This window comes from Oncorhynchus nerka, linkage group LG20, assembly GCF_034236695.1.
Source record: "Oncorhynchus nerka isolate Pitt River linkage group LG20, Oner_Uvic_2.0, whole genome shotgun sequence".
NCBI lineage: Eukaryota > Metazoa > Chordata > Actinopteri > Salmoniformes > Salmonidae > Oncorhynchus > Oncorhynchus nerka.
This window is the reverse complement of record NC_088415.1, coordinates 31,070,104-31,092,178: the sequence shown is the minus strand read 5'-3', so window position 1 is coordinate 31,092,178 and position 22,075 is coordinate 31,070,104. Positions and strand designations below refer to the sequence as shown.

The 22,075-nt window shown below is 44.5% G+C and overlaps 1 protein-coding gene across 1 annotated transcript in view; it reads left to right on the top strand.

The window, feature by feature from the left end:
* Positions 1–22,075, top strand: part of LOC115102277 (nephronophthisis 4) — a 219,305-nt gene that overhangs the window by 123,828 nt on the left and 73,402 nt on the right. Inside the window, exons 12-15 of the mRNA XM_029622064.2 lie at positions 4,129–4,266; positions 11,775–11,956; positions 15,793–15,984; positions 18,939–19,126. Coding sequence (XP_029477924.2) covers positions 4,129–4,266; positions 11,775–11,956; positions 15,793–15,984; positions 18,939–19,126 — 700 coding nt within the window. The remainder of the gene's footprint in view (positions 1–4,128; positions 4,267–11,774; positions 11,957–15,792; positions 15,985–18,938; positions 19,127–22,075) is intronic.

The window sequence follows — 22,075 nt, the reverse complement described above, 5'->3', positions numbered from 1 at the left end:
CTCTCCTGCCTCTAGATTAAGTTTGCAGCTGAACATATCGGGTTGGAACAGGTAAAGGGAGCAGAACCAAAAAATGGAAAATAACTAAATGTTTCAAGGAACCGAATCAGAACCGGGAACAAAAGGGATCTATACGGTTTACCATTATTTTAAAAGCACGGGAACTGCTTAATATAGTTATTTTCTGTAGTGAGAAACTCACACTCCACAGCAATCTCAACCCAACAACGAGTGTATAGTATAAGTATTGTATTGTTTCTTCATCCTATGTAATGTATTCTCAGTGAATTTGGTGATGTTTTTTCCCCCGTTCATAGAAATTAGTCATTGAAGCTGTTAGGTTTATGTCCCATCCTACGTCCTGATATTACCAGGTTCTGACCGCAAGATGGTGCTGTTCCTGCTATTAATGGATATTTCACCCTAATTACATATTGGTTTAAGCAGTCTATTGACAACTAATGACATTACCCATGCTTTGGTTTTGTTTTGTTTTGCCAACGTTTCAAATGCTACATGTTTTGCATTTGTGGCACAAATCCAATGCATGTCAGTGGTATCTATATTAGCATTTCTGTGCTTCATATCCAGATAATCTATAAGTAACATCATTGAGTTACACAATACATTTTTTGATACTTTAGGATGATTTGAACATGAAGCGTGAAAATGATAATATAGGTACCATTGAATTGCATTGGATTTCTGCCACAAATGCTAAAAAGATAGCATTGGCCAACAAACCCTAAGCACGGGTTGCTGTCATACCTTGTCAATAGTGTGTTTACAGGGTAAGGAAACCAACAGCATTTTGTAATTTGGGTGAACTATCCCTTTAACATTGGGGCACGGGGGATTCTTCACTTTTTCAGAAACAGCATCATCTAGTAGTCAGAACCTGGTAATATCAGGATGTAGGATGGAACGTATACCTAACAACTTTTGTCTAGGGTGCCGTCTTTCGCATGGGACGTTAAACGGGTGTCCTGACTCTCTGTGGTCACTAAAGATCCCATGGCACTTATCCTGGCTAAATTCCCAAGCTATCCCTCATACCACCACGGTCACCTAATTATCCCCAGCTTACAATTGGCTCATTCATCCCCCTCCTGTCCCCTGTAACTATTCCCCATGTCGTTGCTGTCAATGAGAATGTGTTCTCAGTCAGTTTACCTGTTAAAATAATGACAAATCTACCTGAACAGGAAAAAATGAATAAAAATCATTGGAGATACATTACATAGGATGAAGAAACAATACTCAGAGCCGCAGCTCCATACTACTGGTCAGACAAAGAGAACTGATACTAGATTCTCGTTGTTGGGGTGGGATTGTTGGGGGGCGTGGAGGGACCGTTTGGTTTGGTCCAAATCAAATGTTAGATACTATATTTATTGACTATTATATTAATCCTTTAAATTAAAATGGCCAATTTGGATGCAATCAATTATCTTAATTTCTCAGATATCAGATTATATTTCAACAAAATATGCTACTGTCATCCGTTTATTATAACTGTGCCCAATAATGTTTGTACCATCTTTTGTGCTGCTACCATGTTGTGATTGTTGTGAGGCCTTTTGGTAGGCTGTCGTTGTAAATAAGAATTTGTTCTTAACTGACTTGCCTAGTTAAATAAAGGTTAAATAACAAATAAATAACAAATAAACTATATCAGAACAATCTGAGATGGTGGGTGTCGAAATCCTCTTATGTGGTTTTTAAGGTGGAACGAAGAAATTTGTAGCTAGAGAAGAATAGATTCACTTTTTCAGTGCTAGTTAGGGATACTATAGTTCACATTGTATTTATGAACTACAAAAATTCTGGTGCCTCTCTGCACACACAAGCCTGTTAGCTAGCTAACGTTTAGTCAACTCTGAAGTTCAAAGACATTCAAAGTTCCTTTATAGAAGCCACTCCTCCGTAGATATAATTCTGTGGGCCTAATGAAGATACTGCATGTCATCACAACAAGATGCCCAGCGCTTCAAGGTTCTCTCATTCTCTCCCCACCCACAAAATTTCAGTTGCATCTTGCGCACTACACTTGTCTTTCCATCAGGCATGTAAACAACTCACTGAGCTATACCTTGCCCGCTCCACAGCAATCTTCTCTATCTGCACAGCATTATTGATGAAGTCATTTAATATTGTATTAAATAGACTTTTAAAAAATATTTCAGAGGTTTACAAAGGAACAGAAAGGAACAATATAAACCTGTACTTCTGAACTTTATTTTGCAGGACGGAACAGTGGAACGAAACGATAATTTTAGTTCCAATGCCTGAAACATATTCTAGGAGCCTTGTACCTGCAGCTCCCAAGTTCTTATTGTCAAATGTACTCACGGACATACAGAAATGCAATAAATACACAATTTTTTAAAATAAAAATTCGATTAGCCTATTATCTTGCAGGAAAGAACAGAAATGTTTGTATTTGCTTACAACCCGGAGCTGGTATTTGGACCGGCGAGCCTCCGCTTGCTGGTCCATTTCTCTAACCTTAGGCTAACTGCCACCCCCACAAGCACCAGGCACCAACCAACTGAGCCACCAGAACAACAGAAGTGAGGCTACATGTATACATGTCAGATCAAAGTCGACTATTCAACAATGGGGGGAATAAATAAACAAAAGCTACAGTATAACTCATGGTTTTGGTACAACTCTCCCTGATCCACAGTTCCAATTTATGTCGATAGAAATAACCCTCTTCATCAGCCATATCCCTGTGTCTCAAATGGCACCCTATTTCCCATTTAGAGCACTACTTTGGAACACAGCCGGTAGGGCTCTGTTCAAAGGTAATGCACTATATAGGGAATAGGGTGCAATTTGGGAATCAACCTCGGTCTCCTACCCTGCATTACTGTCAAACACCATTAAATCAATGCCACCCGGCACAGAAATAGGACTGTAAACAATATGTATTCACTGCTATATCTGCAAGCATTGTAGGATCTGACAACTTTGTTTTTCTGCATAAATTATTGATTCCTGACACTTTTGGTTCACTTTGAGCAGAATGCTAAGGCTCTATAAGACTATTTTTATCTAATATATAGAGCACTGTGTGTGTGTGTATTGCCTGGGATGCCCCCTTCCATCATAGGCCGGTCTTGGGTTATGTTATTGTTGTTACCTGTGTTGGCAGTCAACAGTGTTGCCGAGGTGATGCTCTCTGTCTCTCTCTGTCTCGCTCTCTGTGTGTCTCTCTTTCTTCTATTTCTGTAGCTCTCCATTTCTCGCCCTCTCTTTCCCTAACTCTGTTCTCCAATTTTCATCTCACTCTTTGTGACAAATTTATATTTTCTTCTCCCCCCTCAGTCAATCTTCAAATATTTTTTCCCTCTCCAGATCTTTTTCCTTCTGTCTCCCACCTCCTCTCGTTTTCTCACTTACTAAGAGACATATGATGACAACCGCCAGCTGAGAGGTCGACTCCACAACGGCACACACACACACACACACACACACACACACACACACACACACACACACACACAATCCCACATCGCAAGTCACCACAGCCTGCCACTGTGGGTGTGAAACACACCAGACACGAGCGAGGCGCCTCTGTGTGTGAGAACACACACACAGGAGCAGGGGAACAGGCAGAGAAGAAGGCAATTAATGGTGGCGTTAGGCTTGAGCGCGAGCCGTACTGCCAACACTCTCTACCCAGCCTGTTTGCCCTGACACATAATGGGAGAGAAGACAACAACAGAGCAGTCAGCTGCTCACTGAGATGGTTGTGGCTCATATCACTGTTCTACTGAAATTGGCCCTGTTTGTCATCACTGTTATTTGAATATTGTCCCTTTTTATTAGAACTTGTTTGTTTGATGTCTGGTCTAGTTCAGTCTCATTGGAAACTGAAATGACAGGTGGATATGATTTGACGGCACACATTCCCGAAAATCCCACCAATCGTGTTATAATATGCTGCAGCTATAGAAGCCTATATATGGCAATGCTGTTATGCTAGCCATAGAGAACGCTCCCCACATAGTGCTCTTCATAAGACTCTAATCTTGCTTTATTTTGCAGCATTGATATGCGTTGTCATATTGTTTTAATAACGTCTAAATAGTTCATGTGAATTCCTGTTGTTTCTCCTAGCTCTCTATGTCTCAGCTGGCAGCTACTTCACGCTACCCGACCATGAGCCACTCCACTGCCGTGTCGCCATGGCAACAGCCGTTTTCCTCTCAGCTCTATCCTTCCCCATTGGCATCGGCCCACCAGCTGTCACATGTCGTAAGATTCCACCCCCGTACCCTCTCCCACGCGCACACCAACACAAACACGCATGGGGATACACACAGTGCTACTCACACGCAGACACACAGATACATACACACATAGACGCACTGCTACATAAACACATATGGGCACTTTGTAGGTCTCTGACACACTCACATATAAGTGTGCGCACACACACTCATGTATAATTTCCATGGATACGCAGACAGCCACAGCGATTTGAATTCAAAGGCTCACTCACCTTTCTAACACAAAGCTATGTACAGACACATACCTACAGACACACAGGCACACGCGCGCACACACAACCTTGAGAGTACAGTTTTTGCTGAACTCTGTCATGCTCTTTGTCTTTGGGACGACACAAGGTTTTTCATCTTCTAAATCAAAAGAAACACTCTCTGACTCTGCACTCACATCATTGTGCAAAGGCGGATCCAATTTACTCAAGGTATCCAGTTTTTTACAAGCTGTGATTTTCCATTTAACACTACCTGGACACACTACAAATGCATTCCATTCCAAGTTTGATGCAAAGTCCCTTTCCTAGATAATTTGATGTCTTTTCATGTTGAGTATACTGATTACAGAATAAGACCCAGTTCTCACTGGTTTTGTTCAAATGTTTTTGTGGCTTAAAGTAACTGACCGGTTGACCGGTTGACAACTCCATTGTGTCCTCCTCCCAGAGCGCTAAGAACCTTGGCGTGATCCTGGACAACACCCTGTCGTTCTCAACTAACATCAAGGCGGTGGCCCGTTCCTGTAGGTTCATGCTCTACAACATCCGCAGAGTACGACCCTGCCTCACACAGGAAGCGGCGCAGGTCCTAATCCAGGCACTTGTCATCTCCCGTCTGGATTACTGCAACTCGCTGTTGGCTGGGCTCCCTGCCTGTGCCATTAAACCCCTACAACTCATCCAGAACGCCGCAGCCCGTCTGGTGTTCAACCTTCCCAAGTTCTCTCACGTCACCCCGCTCCTCCGCTCCCTCCACTGGCTTCCAGTTGAAGCTCGCATCCGCTACAAGACCATGGTGCTTGCCTACGGAGCTGTGAGGGGAACGGCACCTCAGTACCTCCAGGCTCTGATCAGGCCCTACACCCAAACAAGGGCACTGCGTTCATCCACCTCTGGCCTGCTCGCCTCCCTACCACTGAGGAAGTACAGTTCCCGCTCAGCCCAGTCAAAACTGTTCGCTGCTCTGGCCCCCCAATGGTGGAACAAACTCCCTCACGACGCCAGGACAGCGGAGTCAATCACCACCTTCCGGAGACACCTGAAACCCCACCTCTTTAAGGAATACCTAGGATAGGATAAAGTAATCCCTCTCACCCCCCCTCCCCCTGAAAAGATTTAGATGCACTACTGTTCCACTGGAGGTCATAAGGTGAATGCACCAATTTGTAAGTCGCTCTGGATAAGAGCATCTGCTAAATGACTTAAATGTAATGTAAATGTAAAATCATACTTGTAAAAGGTCATATTCTGTTAATTCATATCCAAATAATTTTGTTGAGTAGTCCTATACTCGTAATTGTGGCCAAAGCATAAATTGAATAAAACAAAACACTTTAAAAAATTTAAAAAACATCTCAAACTTGTACCTCTAACAGTTAAAAAATGCTTGCTATTTCCTCATAGAACAGGATGTCATCTCCCTGAGGAGGATGAGCTAGCCAATCAGTGATCTACTTGCATAAATATTTGTAATGACCGGTATAATCACACCATTCTGTTGTTGTGGTACGCCCACACCATTCTGTTGTTGGGGTACGCCCACACCATTCCGTTGTTGTGGTACGCCCACACTATTCTGTTGTTGTGGTACGCCCACACCATTCTGTTGTTGTGGTACGCCCACACCATTCTGTTGTTGTGGTACGCCCACACCATTCTGTTGTTGTGGTACGCCCACACCATTCTGTTGTTGTGGTACGCCCACACCATTCTGTTGTTGTGGTACGCCCACACCATTCTGTTGTTGTGGTACGCCCACACCATTCTGTTGTTGTGGTACGCCCACACCATTCTGTTGTTGTGGTACGCCCACACCATTCTGTTGTTGGGGTACGCCCACACCATTCTGTTGTTGGGGTACGCCCACACCATTCTGTTGTTGTGGTACGCCCACACCATTCTGTTGTTGTGGTACGCCCACACCATTCTGTTGTTGGGGTACGCCCACACCATTCTGTTGTTGGGGTACGCCGACACCATTCTGTTGTTGGGGTACGCCCACACCATTCTGTTGTTGGGGTACGCCCACACCATTCTGTTGTTGTGGTACGCCCACACCATTCTGTTGTTGGGGTACGCCCACACCATTCTGTTGTTGGGGTACGCCCACACCATTCTGTTGTTGGGGTACGCCCACACCATTCTGTTGTTGGGGTACGCCCACACCATTCTGTTGTTGGGGTACGCCCACACCATTCTGTTGTTTGGGTACGCCCACACCATTCTGTTGTTGGGGTACGCCCACACCATTCTGTTGTTGGGGTACGCCATTTACATTACATTTAAGTCATTTAGCAGACGCTCTTATCCAGAGCGACTTACAAATTGGTGCGTTCACCTTAAGACATCCAGTGGAACAGCCACTTTACAATAGTGCATCTAAATCTTTTAAGGGGGGTGAGAAGGATTACTTTATCCTATCCTAGGTATTCCTGAAAGAGGTGGGGTTTCAGGTGTCTCCGGAAGGTGGTGATTGACTCCGCTGTCCTGGCATCGTGAGGGAGTTTGTTCCACCATTGGGGGGCCAGAGCAGCGAACAGTTTTGACTGGGCTGCGCGGGAACTGTACTTCCTCAGTGGTAGGGAGGCGAGCAGGCCAGAGGTGGATGAACGCAGTGCCCTTGTTTGGGTGTAGGGCCTGATCAGAGCCTGGAGGTACTGAGGTGCCGTTCCCCTCACAGCTCCGTAGGCAAGCACCATGGTCTTGTAGCGGATGCGAGCTTCAACTGGAAGCCAGTGGAGAGAGCGGAGGAGCGGGGTGACGTGAGAGAACTTGGGAAGGTTGAACACCAGACGGGCTGCGGCGTTCTGGATGAGTTGTAGGGGTTTAATGGCACAGGCAGGGAGCCCAGCCAACAGCGAGTTGCAGTAATCCAGACGGGAGATGACAAGTGCCTGGATTAGGACCTGCGCTGCTTCCTGTGTGAGGCAGGGTCGTACTCTGCGGATGTTGTAGAGCATGAACCTACAAGAACGGGCCACCGCCTTGATGTTAGTTGAGAACGACAGGGTGTTGTCCAGGATCACGCCAAGGTTCTTAGCGCTCTGGGAGGAGGACACAATGGAGTTGTCAACCGTGATGGCGAGATCATGGAATGGGCAGTCCTTCCCGGGAGGAAGAGCAGCTCCGTCTTGCCGAGGTTCAGCTTGAGGTGGTGATCCGTCATCCACACTGATATGTCTGCCAGACATGCAGAGATGCGTTTCGCCACCTGGTCATCAGAAGGGGGAAAGGAGAAGATTAATTGTGTGTCGTCTGCATAGCAATGATAGGAGAGACCATGTGAGGTTATGACAGAGCCAAGTGACTTGGTGTATAGCGAGAATAGGAGAGGGCCTAGAACAGAGCCCTGGGGACGCCAGTGGTGAGAGCGCGTGGTGAGGAGACAGATTCTCGCCACGCCACCTGGTAGGAGCGACCTGTCAGGTAGGACGCAATCCAAGCGTGGGCCGCGCCGGAGATGCCCAACTCGGAGAGGGTGGAGAGGAGGATCTGATGGTTCACAGTATCGAAGGCAGCCGATAGGTCTAGACGGATGAGAGCAGAGGAGAGAGAGTTAGCTTTAGCAGTGCGGAGGGCCTCCGTGATACAGAGAAGAGCAGTCTCAGTTGAATGACTAGTCTTGAAACCTGACTGATTTGGATCAAGAAGGTCATTCTGAGAGAGATAGCGGGAGAGCTGGCCAAGGACGGCACGTTCAAGAGTTTTGGAGAGAAAAGAAAGAAGGGATACTGGTCTGTAGTTGTTGACGCCCACACCATTCTGTTGTTGTGGTACGCCCACATCATTCTGTTGTTGTGGTACGCCCACACCATTCTGTTGTTGTGGTACGCCCACACCATTCTGTTGTTGGGGTACGCCCACACCATTCTGTTGTTGTGGTACGCCCACACCATTCTGTTGTTGGGGTACGCCCACACCATTCTGTTGTTGTGGTACACCCACACCACTCCAACACAGAAAAGCTGCTTTTTAACATATTTAAATAAATAAAAATGAATGGAAAACTATTTCACTCATATTGTAAGTAATTATAGGTAATATTTCAAAGAAATCTGTAAACACTGGGCAGTTACTTTAAAGAAGATCATTGTAAAGCTGAGGGTGCAGGAACAGGAACTGTGGTACTAATCGTGTTGAGTAACTTCTCGCAAAATAGGAACGGTAATCATTTTTCCTGTTACAACCATGTTGTTTTTTGATTTCCTCACACACTCACAAGGATGCGTACATTTGGCGTCCATTCAATGTGTTTTTTTCTTCTTAAAATGAATGGTGTGAAAATAGTACATTATGAGTTTAATCTCGGAGTGTCTGAGTTCAACTGTTGGATATGTGTTTCATTCTCATTACAATCCGTTTAAACCGACTCAAATGTGCTCCAATATGTCTCTTTAATTTAGATGCCAACAAGAACATCCTTCTTCTCACAGACTTAAAGATATGCATAGCTGCAAGTGTTACCGCTTGTATCGCCAAATCAATGTCATTATCATTCTTGTATCCAGGACAGTAGAGACACACAGAAATAGTACACATCATATTTATATTACAGATAGCATAACACACAACACAGATTGCAGATAGCATAACACAAACAGGGTTTGAGCCTGGGTCTCCTGCATGCCACAAGACAATGTTAGCCTGCTGAGCTAAAGCTTAGGCATTTGCTCAGGGAACTAACACAAATATGTAGATTTGCTTCAAGGGAAATGTTTTGTGAATGTTCATCTAATGTAAGCAAACATTTCAATTGTTTTGTGTCAGCAGCGAACATTCGCAACCGCTAGCTAACCTAAGTGTCTGTTTAGGGTCTAAACTGCTGCTACAAATAGAAGTGGTCATGTAGACTTTCTATTAAATGTAGGAAGAATAGCGAACTTTGAATATTGTTGATAAAAAGCCACAGTAAAACAGTAGAAATGAGCTATTTGCGGCTTCACCGTAACATTATGGGATGTCAATTCAAATCGTTCAATTGAAATTGTTACTTAGAAATATGTTCTCTGCAAACGAAATCCTTGTTAAACCCACCTCAGGTCTCTGGCAGTGGGCCTTTTTCAAGACAAACATTCCAACCGACCCAGAACCACATCTAGATCGCAGGTTGACGTTTATTGGGATGAGTCTTGTCCTAGATGGGCCAGCTGCAAAGTCGAAATTGGCTATATTGAAAAAATATGCCTTTTGGTCTTAATTTAACGTTACGGTTAGGCATTAGGTTTAGCAGTGTGGTTAGCTTTGCTAGCTAGTGACCACTCTGCATAGCTGCCTCCAGAACAAGATTCATGACGAAAAACTAACCTGCGTGTACAGTGCATTCGGAAAGTATTCAGACTCTTGACTTTGAGAGTTTACCTTAAAACCTTATTCTCAAATGGATAAAAAAAATAAAAATAATGTTTTCCCCCTCATCAATCTACACACAACACCCCATAATGACAATGCAAGAATAGGTTTTTAGACATTTTAGCAAATTGATAAAAAACATAAGTACATAAGTATTCATACCCTTTACTCAGTACTTAGTTGAAGCACCTTTGGCAGTGATTACAGCCTCAAGTCGTCTTGGGTATGACGCTATATGCTTGGCACACCTGTATTGAGGAGTTGTTCCCATTCTTCCCTGCAGATCCTCTCAAGCTCTGTCAGGTCTCTCCGGAGATGTTCGAGTTCAAGTCCGGCTCTGGCTGGGCCATCAAGGACATTTAGAGAGTCATCCAGAAGCCACTCCTGCGTTGTCTTGGCTGTGTGCTTACGGTCGTTATCCTGTTGGACGGTGAACCTTCGCCCCAGTCTGAGGTCCTGAGCGCTCTGGAGCAGGTTTTCATCAAGGATCTCTCTGTATTTTGCTCCGTTCATCTTTACCTCGATCCTGACTAGTCTCCCAGTCCCTGCCATACTTCACCGTAGGGATGGTGCCAGGTTTCCTCCAGATGTGATACTTGGTATTCAGGCCAAAAAGTTCAATCTCGGTTTTGTCAGACCAGAGAATCTTGTTTCTCATGGTCTGAGAGTCCTTTAGGTGCCTTTTGGCAAACTCAAGCAGGCTGTCATGTGCCTTTTACTGATGAGTAGCTTCCGTCTGGCCACTCTACCATAAAGGCCTGATTGTTGTAGTGCTGCAGAGATGGTTGTCCTCCTGAAAGGTTCTCCACAGAGGAACTCTGAAGCTCTGTCAGAGTGACCATCGGGTTCTTGTTCACCTCCCTGACCAAGGCCCTTCTCACCCAATTGCTCAGTGCCTCGACACAATCCTGTCTCGGAGCTCTACGGACAATTCCTTTGACTTCATGGCTTGTTTTTTTTTCTGACATGCATTGTCAATTGTGGGACCTTATATAGACAGGTGTGTGCCTTTCCAAATCATGTCCAATCAATTGAATTTACCACAGGTGGACTCCAATGAAGTTGTAGAAACATCTCAAGGATGATCAATGGAAACAGGATGCACCTGAGCTCAATTTCGGGCTCATACAGCAAAGGGTCTGAATACTTTTATGTAAATAAGGTATTTCTGTTTTTTATTTTTAATACATTTGCACACACAAAAATAATCCTGTTTTTAATTTGTCATTGTATACGTTTCCATCATGGCGGTGTGTGTTGCGGGCATCACAGTGTGACTTTGATGGAAGTCATTAAGGAGGAGGGTGATGGAAGGTCTTGTAATGTCCTGGCAGGTGTTTTCTTCCACCAATCACCACTAGGACAGGAGAGTGAGGACTGGACTGGAAAATTACGTCATTACATCTACACAGCTAATTAGCAGCAAGGTTGTGTTCATTAGCCACTAAACAAAATAAAATTGACAAACGGGGAGGGACTATCTGATCTTTTTCCATTGCAAACCGTTTTGCTCGGGTGTGCGCTAATGACTACAACCCTGATACATCGTTCTCAGTGATGCATGTGTCAATGATTCAGGGGAGTCATACTCGGGGAAACATTTTACATTAAGTTCCCCATATAAATTGTCATTACTTGAACTACATGCGTTCCATTAACGTAGTAAGGGAAACTGACCAATCTGTTTGTTTAGTACAATAATAGTTTAGTACAATTTGTTTATTCAATTTGTTTCATTACATTCCGTGTAATTAGGTCATTTTATGGTGACTTTATGTCAAGTTTGACCTAATTTTAGTTTTTATGTCAACCGCTATACGTTGATAAGGCTCTCTCTCTTTCTCTCCTTTTTTTTGCTAATTTCTTCTTTCTCTCTCTTTCTCGCTTTTCTCTCTCTCTCTCTTTGTAACAGGAGCTCCCAGCTGCCAGCAACATCACCCACCTTGAGGTGGACCTAAACGTGTCCCCTAGGGACCACCTCCCTGCATACCAATCTGCCGCGCTGGCCAACGAAGGCCACCTGGAGCTCCAAGAGCTGCCGTTCACCCCCATCCATGCCCCCATCATCACCATGGGAACACATGCTGCGCCCAGGTGAGCACCAGAGGCCAGGGCCTTGTCACAGCCAGCGGTTTCACACATCGGTCCCTCGCCTGCTTTGGGTGCCTCGCAGAATGCCTGCATGTTAATGGAAGGATAGGGTCGTCAAGGTCCTTTATATCGACGTTACAAGGAGGTGTTCTGGGAAGAATTGCATAAACGGCAGGACAAAATGAATTAGTTAACCGTGACCCTTCAAAGCTAACTACAGCTGGATTACTAGTACTGTATCTCAAGTGGTGTTGTCATGTAAAGGGCTTTATCGCCGGCGCTAATGCAGTTCTACACTAGTCTCGACCCTGGTATTTTACAACCATGATAAGTCACTCGCATCTGATCGGTCAGGCTTGAGTAGCATTCACGGTCCACACTTGCGGCTGTTACTGAAGTGTGATTAAAAGGCTATTGAATGCTAACCGGCCTCGCACCGTGGCTTTGAACATGCCTTGTTTTAGCTGCCGTGTTATCTCCGTCCAAAGATTTGGGCATCGGTCCATTACACCACAATTATCTACTGTCTCGCTATCTACCGAGAGATCCATGGGTCAGCTCATTTGTCTAATGTGCAGTGGGTAGTATACAGTAGGTGGAACATTCAGTTAGGAGACCATTTAGAGGAGTAGGATCTGCCCTGTTCTAAAATAGCATCTCAAGTGACTGTTTACGATAAAAGACGGTGTGCAGTAGTCATTTTTAAAAGGGGGCCATTCTTTAAATAACCTATGAGTACTAACAGCATATCTGTTTACTAAATAGATAATATAGAGCTAATAGGCGGTAGGCTATCATTGTAGAAGTCATAATATAGTACAGTCATGGTGTAACAGAGGAATACCACATGAGAAATGACACCGTGCAAATAACAGACACGGCGGCCGGCGCTCAAACAAACATTTTACATTTAAGTTATTTTGCAGACGCTCCTATCCGGAGTGCATACACTCTGGATAGGAACATATTGAACATATTGTTTGTACTTGTCCCCCGTGGGAATCGAACCCACAACCCTGGCGTTGCAAGTGCCATACTCTACCAACTGAGCAAACAATTGCATTAGCACAGAATCGGATGAAAACAATTGGCTGGCATGGAAACAGTCTTACAGGTCTGTGTCCCAAATGACAAACATTATCTTTGACCAGGGACCATACAGTGCATTCGGAAAGTATTCCGACCCCTTGACTTTTCCAACATTTTGTTACGTTACAGCCTTATTTTCTAAAATGTATTAAATCATTTTTTTACATCATCAATCTACACACTTTAGCCCATAATGACACAGCAAAAACAGGTTTTTATAAAAAAAAATTTTTTACATAAGTATTCAGACCCTTTACTCAGTACTTTGTTGAAGCCCCTTTGGCAGCGATTACAGCCTCGAGTCTTCTTGGGTATGACGTTACAAGCTTGGCACAACTGTATTTGGGGATTTTCTCCCATTGTTATCTGCAAATCCTCTCAAGCTCTGTCAGGTTGGATGGGGAGTGTCGCTGCACAGCTATTTTCAGGTCTCTCCAGAGATGTTAGATCGGGTTCAAGTCCGGGCTCTGGCTGCGCCACTCAAGGACATTCAGAGACTTGTCCCGAAGCCACTCCTGCGTTGTCTTGGCTGTGTGCTTAGAGTTATTTTTCTGTTCGAAAGTGAACCTTTGCACCAGTCTGGGGTCCTGAGCGCTCTGAAGCAGGTTTTCATCAACGATCTCTCTGTACTTTGCTCTGTTCATTTTTCCCTCGATCCTGACTAGTCTCCCAGTCCCTGACGCTGAAAAACATCCCCACAGCATGATGCTGCCACCACCATGCTTCACCGTAGGGATGGTGCCATGTTTCCTCCAGATGTGACACTTGGCATTCATACCAAAGAGTTCAATCTTGGTTTCGTCAGACCAGAGAATCTTGTTTCTCATGGTCTGAGAGTCCTTAGGGTGCCTTTTGGCAAACTCCAAGCACGCTGTCGTGTGCCTTTTACTGATGAGTGTCTTCCTGGCCACTCTACCATAAAGGCCTGATTGTTGTAGTGCTGCAGAGATGGTTGTCTTTCTGGAAGGTTCTCCCATCTTCACAGAGTAACTGGAGCTTTGTCAGAGTGAGCATCGGGTTATTTGACACCTCTCTGACCAAGGCCCTTCTCCCCCAATTGCTCAGTGTGGCCAGGCGGCACAGCTCTACGAAGAGTCTTGGTGGTTCCAAACTTCTTTCATTTAAGAATGATGGAGGCCACTGTGTTCTTGGGGGATCTTCAATGTTGCAGACATTGTTGGCTACCCTTCCCCAGATCTGTGCCTCGACACAATCCTATCTCGGAGCTCTACAGACAATTCCTTCGACCTCATGGCTTGGTTTTTGCACTGTCAACTGTGGGACCTTATATAGACAGGTGTGTGCCTTTCCAAATCATGTCCAATCAATTGAATTTACCACAGGTGGACTCCAATCACATTGTAGAAACATCTCAAGGATGATCAATGGATTCTCATAGCAAAGGGTCTGAATACTTATGTAGATAAGGTATTTCTGATTTCTCTTTTTAATACATTTGCAAAAAGTTCTATAGACCTGTTTTTGCTTTGTTATTATGGGGTATTGTGTGTAGATTGACGAGAATTTTTATATTTTTTATCCATTTTATAATTAGGCTTTAACCTAACAAAATGGGGAAAAAGTCAAGTGGTCTGAGTACTTTCCGAATGCACTGTAAGGGGGCACAGTGTCTGGAACACAGACAGGCGTAGTGCTGTTCGCTGGGATGTAACTTATGGGACTGTGTCTTTAAAAAAAATATCTTCTGAGTGGAATGACCCACTTATTTGAGGAGGATCACAATGAACTTCAAATAACTTTATTAATTTCATTTCAATAATCACAACTGTGTGTCAGATTGAACCCCTTTGAAATTAAGACAGTGGCTCAAATATTAATCCAATCGGGGTGAATTAAGATGGGGAGACAGAAGTGTGAAATGTGTGTATATAGCCATGGCAAACTCGCTCATTTGATAAGGTCTTTGGCATTCCCCTCTGAATAAGCCCAAAACGTAATTAGTTATGAGTCTGTTTTTTCATATTACTTTTGAAGTAAATTGTATTTACTGATATGATTTGTCACATTCGTCTTACTGACATTCTCGTGGTAAACAACAGATTGTTCATTTTCCTTTCCCTGAATGTGCACTTTAACCAACCATCTGTGTCTGCTGCTCTGCTACTTATCATGCACGGAGTAGTCCATGTCAATATCAAAAATATAAGTTATGGATGTTACCATGGTTTCCTAAAAACAGGCGGGCCACTGTGATTAGAGATATCTACAGATTATGGTTGAAATCCTGAGGGAGCGTTTTGACACTGGTCCTCCTCTCCCCCCAGATGGGATTCTCTCTGTGTGTTATCGATGAACAGGGTGTGGATGCCAACATCCTCAAACCATCTTAGTCATTCTCCCTCCATGTTTCGATTGCCAACCTGAGTATTAGGGTTGCGGTCAATTGCTCTCTTCGTGAATTGAAAACAAACCCTCTTTGAATACAGTATAATGACTATAGAGTATAGTATTAAGACTATTTCACTGGAATTGAACCCAACCCATGTCACTGCATTTTTCCATTAAGTTTGGTTGCTAATACAAATAGCTTTGTACTCTCTAGGGCTGTGTCTGAAATGAGACCATTTTCCCTAGTATATATAGTGCACTACTTTTGGCCAGAGCCTCATGGGCTTCCTAACGGGCTCTGGCCAGAAGTAGTGTGCTATATAGGGAATAGGATCGACGCCATTTCAGACGAAGACTAGATTCTTCTTTTTGTTTGAGGATTGTTTCCTCTTTTTTTGCAGCTCTTCCTTTGTGAGTTCCAGGAGCTCCCTGGCCCACCTCTACTCAGCCGGCTTCCCCAACATCACAGACCCCAGTGGGCTGGTGGCTGAAGTGCAGGACCCGACAGAACCAGTCAACTTTGATCCCCAGAGAGAGGAGGCGGATCCCCTGCAGGGCAATGTGCTCCTGCTGCAGTTTCTGGCATTTTCCAGGTGAACCCACAGCCGTCTGGTCATGTTTGTGGCTCTACAGCACCATGCATAAACATCACCCACGTAGTGTAGGCTGAGATTGATTCTAATCAGCATGTTATGTACTCTGTTGAACTGTACATTGTCTTCCAATATTCATATATGATGGATTTGCCCTGTGCCTCCAGAATGCAATGCAGTATAAGGGTGTATCATAACTTCAATCAAATGTTCACTTTGTCATGCATTGATCTCACTGGGCAAATAAGTGAACATTTGACTTAAGTGAAAGCTAGGATTCGCCCCATAGTGATGAAACCACATGTGAGGATTTGAGCTTGACTAATTTTGTCTGCAAATAAGAATAATGGGCTTGAAAAAAATGACATTTTATATGAGCCTCCACATCACTTAGTATGAAAATATAAGAAGAGACATTTCCTGTGTGCACTTGGTCTCCAGCCAAGGACATACGGTGCTTTGTGATGTTGACGTCCAGCCAAGATTACTTCAGTGCACTTACACACACTTACTCTTGGCGATTTAAGGCTCACACGCACGCATGAAAACATACGCACAAAAACACACACACACACACAAAGCCTTGTCAAATACATCCCAGGTCCTGCAGCTGTCCCCTCTGCCAAAGCATGCCTTTTATTTTGTCATCAGCTCTGTCATCCCCAAGATAAAAGCATCAGGCATTTGTCATATGCATCACCGACGGCCCTGCGAGCAAGGTACAGCCACTTCTTTTGTGGCTGCAGCTTTGAGGCTTCAGCGCAGTTTGAAACATAATGGTAGCTTTTATGTTTTGACGATTACCTCTCTGACTGAATTGCAGGCTGGCAATTTACAGTAGTCTACCTCACATAAAAGGAATCAACAGATACGCTCAAAGTGCCGTATGTGGGGGGAAATTAAGGATGAGACATTTTGTAATAAAAAAAAGGTTATTTAATTTTATAAAGCTCGACATTATCCTTTTTCCTGCCATCTCAGCTGCTCACTACTGTCAGGCTTGTAGGCCTTTCAGCATTTTCACTAAAACAATTTCAACCACCTCACAAATACATACTTCATGCCAACTTGAAGGCTCTCCAAGAGTCCTCGGCATTCGCGGCTCGCTCTGAAACAATGGGCACGACACACTTTGTTTCCCTAACAAAATGACCTAATAAACATGATGAACGGGTACAGAGGGGCAAGGGGGAATGACTGTGAACCAACGAGTCTCCGGAATGACTGATATCATTTCTGCGTCTCTCTCTACAATGCTGTAATTATCAATCTTGTCTGTTTACTGGAAGAATATTAATGTCCGGCTGTGTCAGAAATGGCACCCTATTTGCTATATTGTGCACTGTGCCCTATATAGGGAATAGTGTGCCATTTGGGACACAACCCAAATCTCTGTAGCCACATAGAGACGTTAGCTTGCGCCAGGCCTTTTTATCACGTGAATCTCTGCCTGTGTGTCTCCGGGGTCAGACTTTGCTCTTATTAAATTCCACTTCAACGTGGTGGTTTTGATGCCGTTCGTGCTCGGTGGGCCTCACAGTGACTGCCTCACCCTAAACGCTTCTCCCATTTATATAATGCCCAATGATTGATTGCTAATCTTCTCGCGGGGAAATAGAGAAGTAATCGTTTCCGTCCCTAATCTCACTCGCAGCTCATTTATTCCAAGCACCGAGACTGAGGGGACGGCGGGCGAGAGTTTGGGCCCACCCACGGTTTGGAGAGTATGTGTGTGGAGATTGTGTGTGTTTAGTGCTAATACGCTCACAGGGTGGTCGTTTTAAGTCGTGTGAAATAGAAGAAAGTTGAGGACTGATTTAGATTCAATCACTCTACCACCTATAGTTGATTTCCAGACTAGGACAAAAGCTACATTCCTCTTGCTCTGAAAGCAAGTAATTTGGTCCCATCATTACAACGAAAAAAATAATACTTCTCACTGCCAATCAGAACAAGCATGCTTTCTCATTGTACAAAAAAATGAACTAAAATAGGATTTTACCCCCAGATACAGGGTTACAACAGGTTTTGATAGAGTAGGGCCATTGATTTTATCACCGAAGATGAATCCATCTATGGTTGTAAAAGGTGTGATGCTGTAGGCCTATAGCTGCGGAGAGGGCACCTTTTCTATCAGTCTCTGATTTATGGGGGTTTCATTAAGTGATTTAGCCCTCCTAATCTCAGAACACTATTGGTTTTGTCGTTTTAAGGTCCTGTAAAAAGGACACGTCTGTAGGGACGGGGATGTGGGGGAAAAGTGTTGATTTTTGTTTCCAGGAAACCGACGAAGCTGAATGATTGACTGATCTGACTCTCTGATTCAATTTGATTTAATGACATTTTTAAATGGGTGTTATTAAATCCTAAATGTGCTTCTCCCACTGCACATGGGTTGGTTCGATAAAAAAATATCATACTTGGCAGAAGCTCAGCGATGATATTCCAAGTAGAATGTAATATTAAAGTGAATATAACAAATGCCTGTGTACTTTTTTTAGTAGCAGACTTTATTATCCCCCAAGGGGCAATTTGCTATATGGAAAATAGACAAATTCTGTACATTGACAACATATAGAATATATACAACATAAAGACTAAATATAGCAGCGCAAAAGTGTAATCAATTCATAAAAAATCAAGATGGCCTACTTGAACTGATATAGCCTTTAGCGTAATAGTAATAGTGTAGTTTGAGAATGGTGAATGTGGTATACATTGTAGACTAAGTCAGGGTTAAAAACTGTGAATAGCACCTACTGTATGTTGGAGTACATGAAGTCAACGTCATATAACATTAGGATTTAGTGTATGAAGCTATGTTGTAGTGTATAAAGTAATGTTCAGTGTGAATAGTGTGTACTACAGTACATGCAGGTTACATCATGTAATGTAAGGGTTTAGCATAAATAAACTGTGTAACCTTTGTTTCCTCTCTTCCTGTTTGCCCAAAGGATACCACAGCAAGGGGGGAGCAGCAACTGGCCAGACTCTGTTCATTTCACCTTCCAGCTCTACCGCTTCCCACCAGTGACCACACAGCGCCTGAAACTACTGGGCATCGACAAGCTGCCGAAGAAATCCAGCGAGACGCCACCCTGTGTCCTGGCCGTCATTAACAATGATGGAACAGTCAACTCTGGTAAGGGGACCAGAGGAAACATTTTCAACCGTACCAACCAGATGTGAATTCAATTACTATTTGAAATCATTTCAAATATTTTAGCTGGGCTTGATTGAGTTTGCCTGGCTCAATGGAACCAGAATAGTAGAATAGTTGCGCTAACTTGCAAACCCTGCTGATCTGGCACTCCAAGCAGGCTAAAGAAAATACAAAGTATTTCAAATAGTATTTGAACCCATTTCTGTTGAATATTTGCAAACACTCCTATTCAATCATAGAGCTCATGCATAGGGCCTAAGGAAACGGCCTAGATATTAGTACTGCTACTGTGTGTTCATCCCAAATAGCACCCTTTCCCTATATAGTGCACTATTTCTGACTAGGGCCTATAGGGCTCTGATCAAAGGAATTGCACTATATAGGGAATAGGGCACCGTTTGGAATGCAGTCCCTGAGTGGTATTGAATGACACCCCTGCTCCTGTCCCACGCCCACCTCCTTCTCTGCACCCACCCATGATGTGTTCCGGAGTTCCAAATTGAGCAGCTGCTGAAAAATGAGCTCCTGTATATATTGAGATTTAAATGTTTTTTTAGAGTGAAGTACATCGAAAAAATCAAGAGAAAACTGCAAGACTCAATAGAAGACAAAACAAGGAACAAACCAAAAAGACAGGCTTTTGAAGAAGTAACTATTTTTCATAAAATTGTACAGTTATCTTAGCTAGCTGAATTGCTAGCTGAATTGTTTACTTGTTGCTAAGCAGTTGCTAGGGACTCTCCTGGAAGAAGCTAGCTAGCTTACAAAGAATAACAACAAAAAATATCTAGTTAACAGAAGAAAGGAAGACAAAATAAGGACAGAAGAAAAAGGAAAAGAAAAAGGACAACAAAGTGAAACCTCTAAAGAAACAAGAGACCATAATACAAGAAACAGCACTATAGAGAGATAGAACAACAACAACGCAGCCACTGCCAGCTAGCCTACTTCAGCAGTACTGTATCATTTGAATGATTTTAGTCAATAAGATTCCTGCTACGTAAGCTTAACTTTCTGAACATTCGAGACGTGTAGTCCATTTGTCATTCCAATCTCCTTTGCATTAGCGTAGCCTCTTCTGTAGCCTGTCAACTATGTGTCTGTCTATCCCTGTTCTCTCCTCTCTGCACAGACCATACAAACGCTCCACACCGCGTGGCCGCGGCCACTCTAATCTGGTGGTCCCAGCGCGCACGACCCACGTGGAGTTCCAGGTCTCCGGTAGCCTCTGGAACTGCCGATCTGCGGCCAACAAGGCAGAGTTCATCTCAGCCTATGCCCCCTCCAGTCCCTCGACTTCTTGGCACTGACGGAAACATGGATCACCACAGATAACACTGCTACTCCTACTGCTCTCTCTTCGTCCGCCCACGTGTTCTCGCACACCCCGAGAGCTTCTGGTCAGCGGGGTGGTGGCACCGGGACCCTCATCTCTCCCAAGTGGTCATTCTCTCTTTCTCCCCTTACCCATCTGTCTATCGCCTCCTTTGAATTCCATGCTGTCACAGTTACCAGCCCTTTCAAGCTTAACATCCTTATCATTTATCGCCCTCCAGGTTCCCTCGGAGAGTTCATCAATGAGCTTGATGCCTTGATAAGCTCCTTTCCTGAGGATGGCTCACCTCTCACAGTTCTGGGCGACTTTAACCTCCTCACGTCTACCTTTGACTCATTCCTCTCTGCCTCCTTCTTTCCACTCCTCTCCTCTTTTGACCTCACCCTCTCACCTTCCCCCTCTACTCACAAGGCAGGCAATACGCTCAACCTCATCTTTACTAGATGCTGTTCTTCCACTAACCTCACTGCAACTCCCCTCCAAGTCTCCGACCACTACCTTGTATCCTTTTCCCTCTTGCTCTCATCCAACACTTCCCACACTGCCCCTACTCGGATGGTATCGCGCCGTCCCAATCTTCGCTCTCTCTCCCCAGCTACTCTCTCCTCTTCCATCCTATCATCTCTTCCCTCTGCTCAAACCTTCTCCAACCTATCTCCTGATTCTGCCTCCTCAACCCTCCTCTCCTCCCTTTCTGCATCCCTTGATTCTCTATGTCCCCTATCCTCCAGGCCGGCTCGGTCCTCCCCTCCTGCTCCGTGGCTCGACGACTCATTGCGAGCTCACAGAACAGGGCTCCGGGCAGCCGAGCGGAAATGGAGGAAAACCCGCCTCCCTGCGGACCTGGCATCCTTTCACTCCCTCCTCTCTACATTTTCCTCTTCTGTCTCTGCTGCTAAAGCCACTTTCTACCACTCTAAAGTCCAAGCATCTGCCTCTAACCCTAGGAAGCTCTTTGCCACCTTCTCCTCCCTCCTGAATCCTCCTCCCCTCCCCCCTCCTCCCTCTCTGCAGATGACTTCGTCAACCATTTTGAAAAGAAGGTCGACGACATCCGATCCTCGTTTGCTAAGTCAAACGACACCGCTGGTTCTGCTCACACTGCCCTACCCTGTGCTCTGACCTCTTTCTCCCTCTCTCTCCAGATGAAATCTCGCGTCTTGTGACGGCCGGCCGCCCAACAACCTGCCCGCTTGACCCTATTCCCTCCTCTCTTCTCCAGACCATTTCCGGAGACCTTCTCCCTTACCTCACCTCGCTCATCAACTCATCCCTGACTGCTGGCTACGTCCCTTCTGTCTTCAAGAGAGCGAGAGTTGCACCCCTTCTGAAAAAACCTACACTCGATCCCTCCGATCTCAACAATTACAGACCAGTATCCCTTCTTTCTTTTCTCTCCAAAACTCTTGAACGTGCCGTCCTTGGCCAGCTCTCCCGCTATCTCTCTCAGAATGACCTTCTTGATCCAAATCAGTCAGGTTTCAAGACTAGTCATTCAACTGAGACTGCTCTTCTCTGTATCACGGAGGCCCTCCGCACTGCTAAAGCTAACTCTCTCTCCTCTGCTCTCATCCTTCTAGACCTATCAGCTG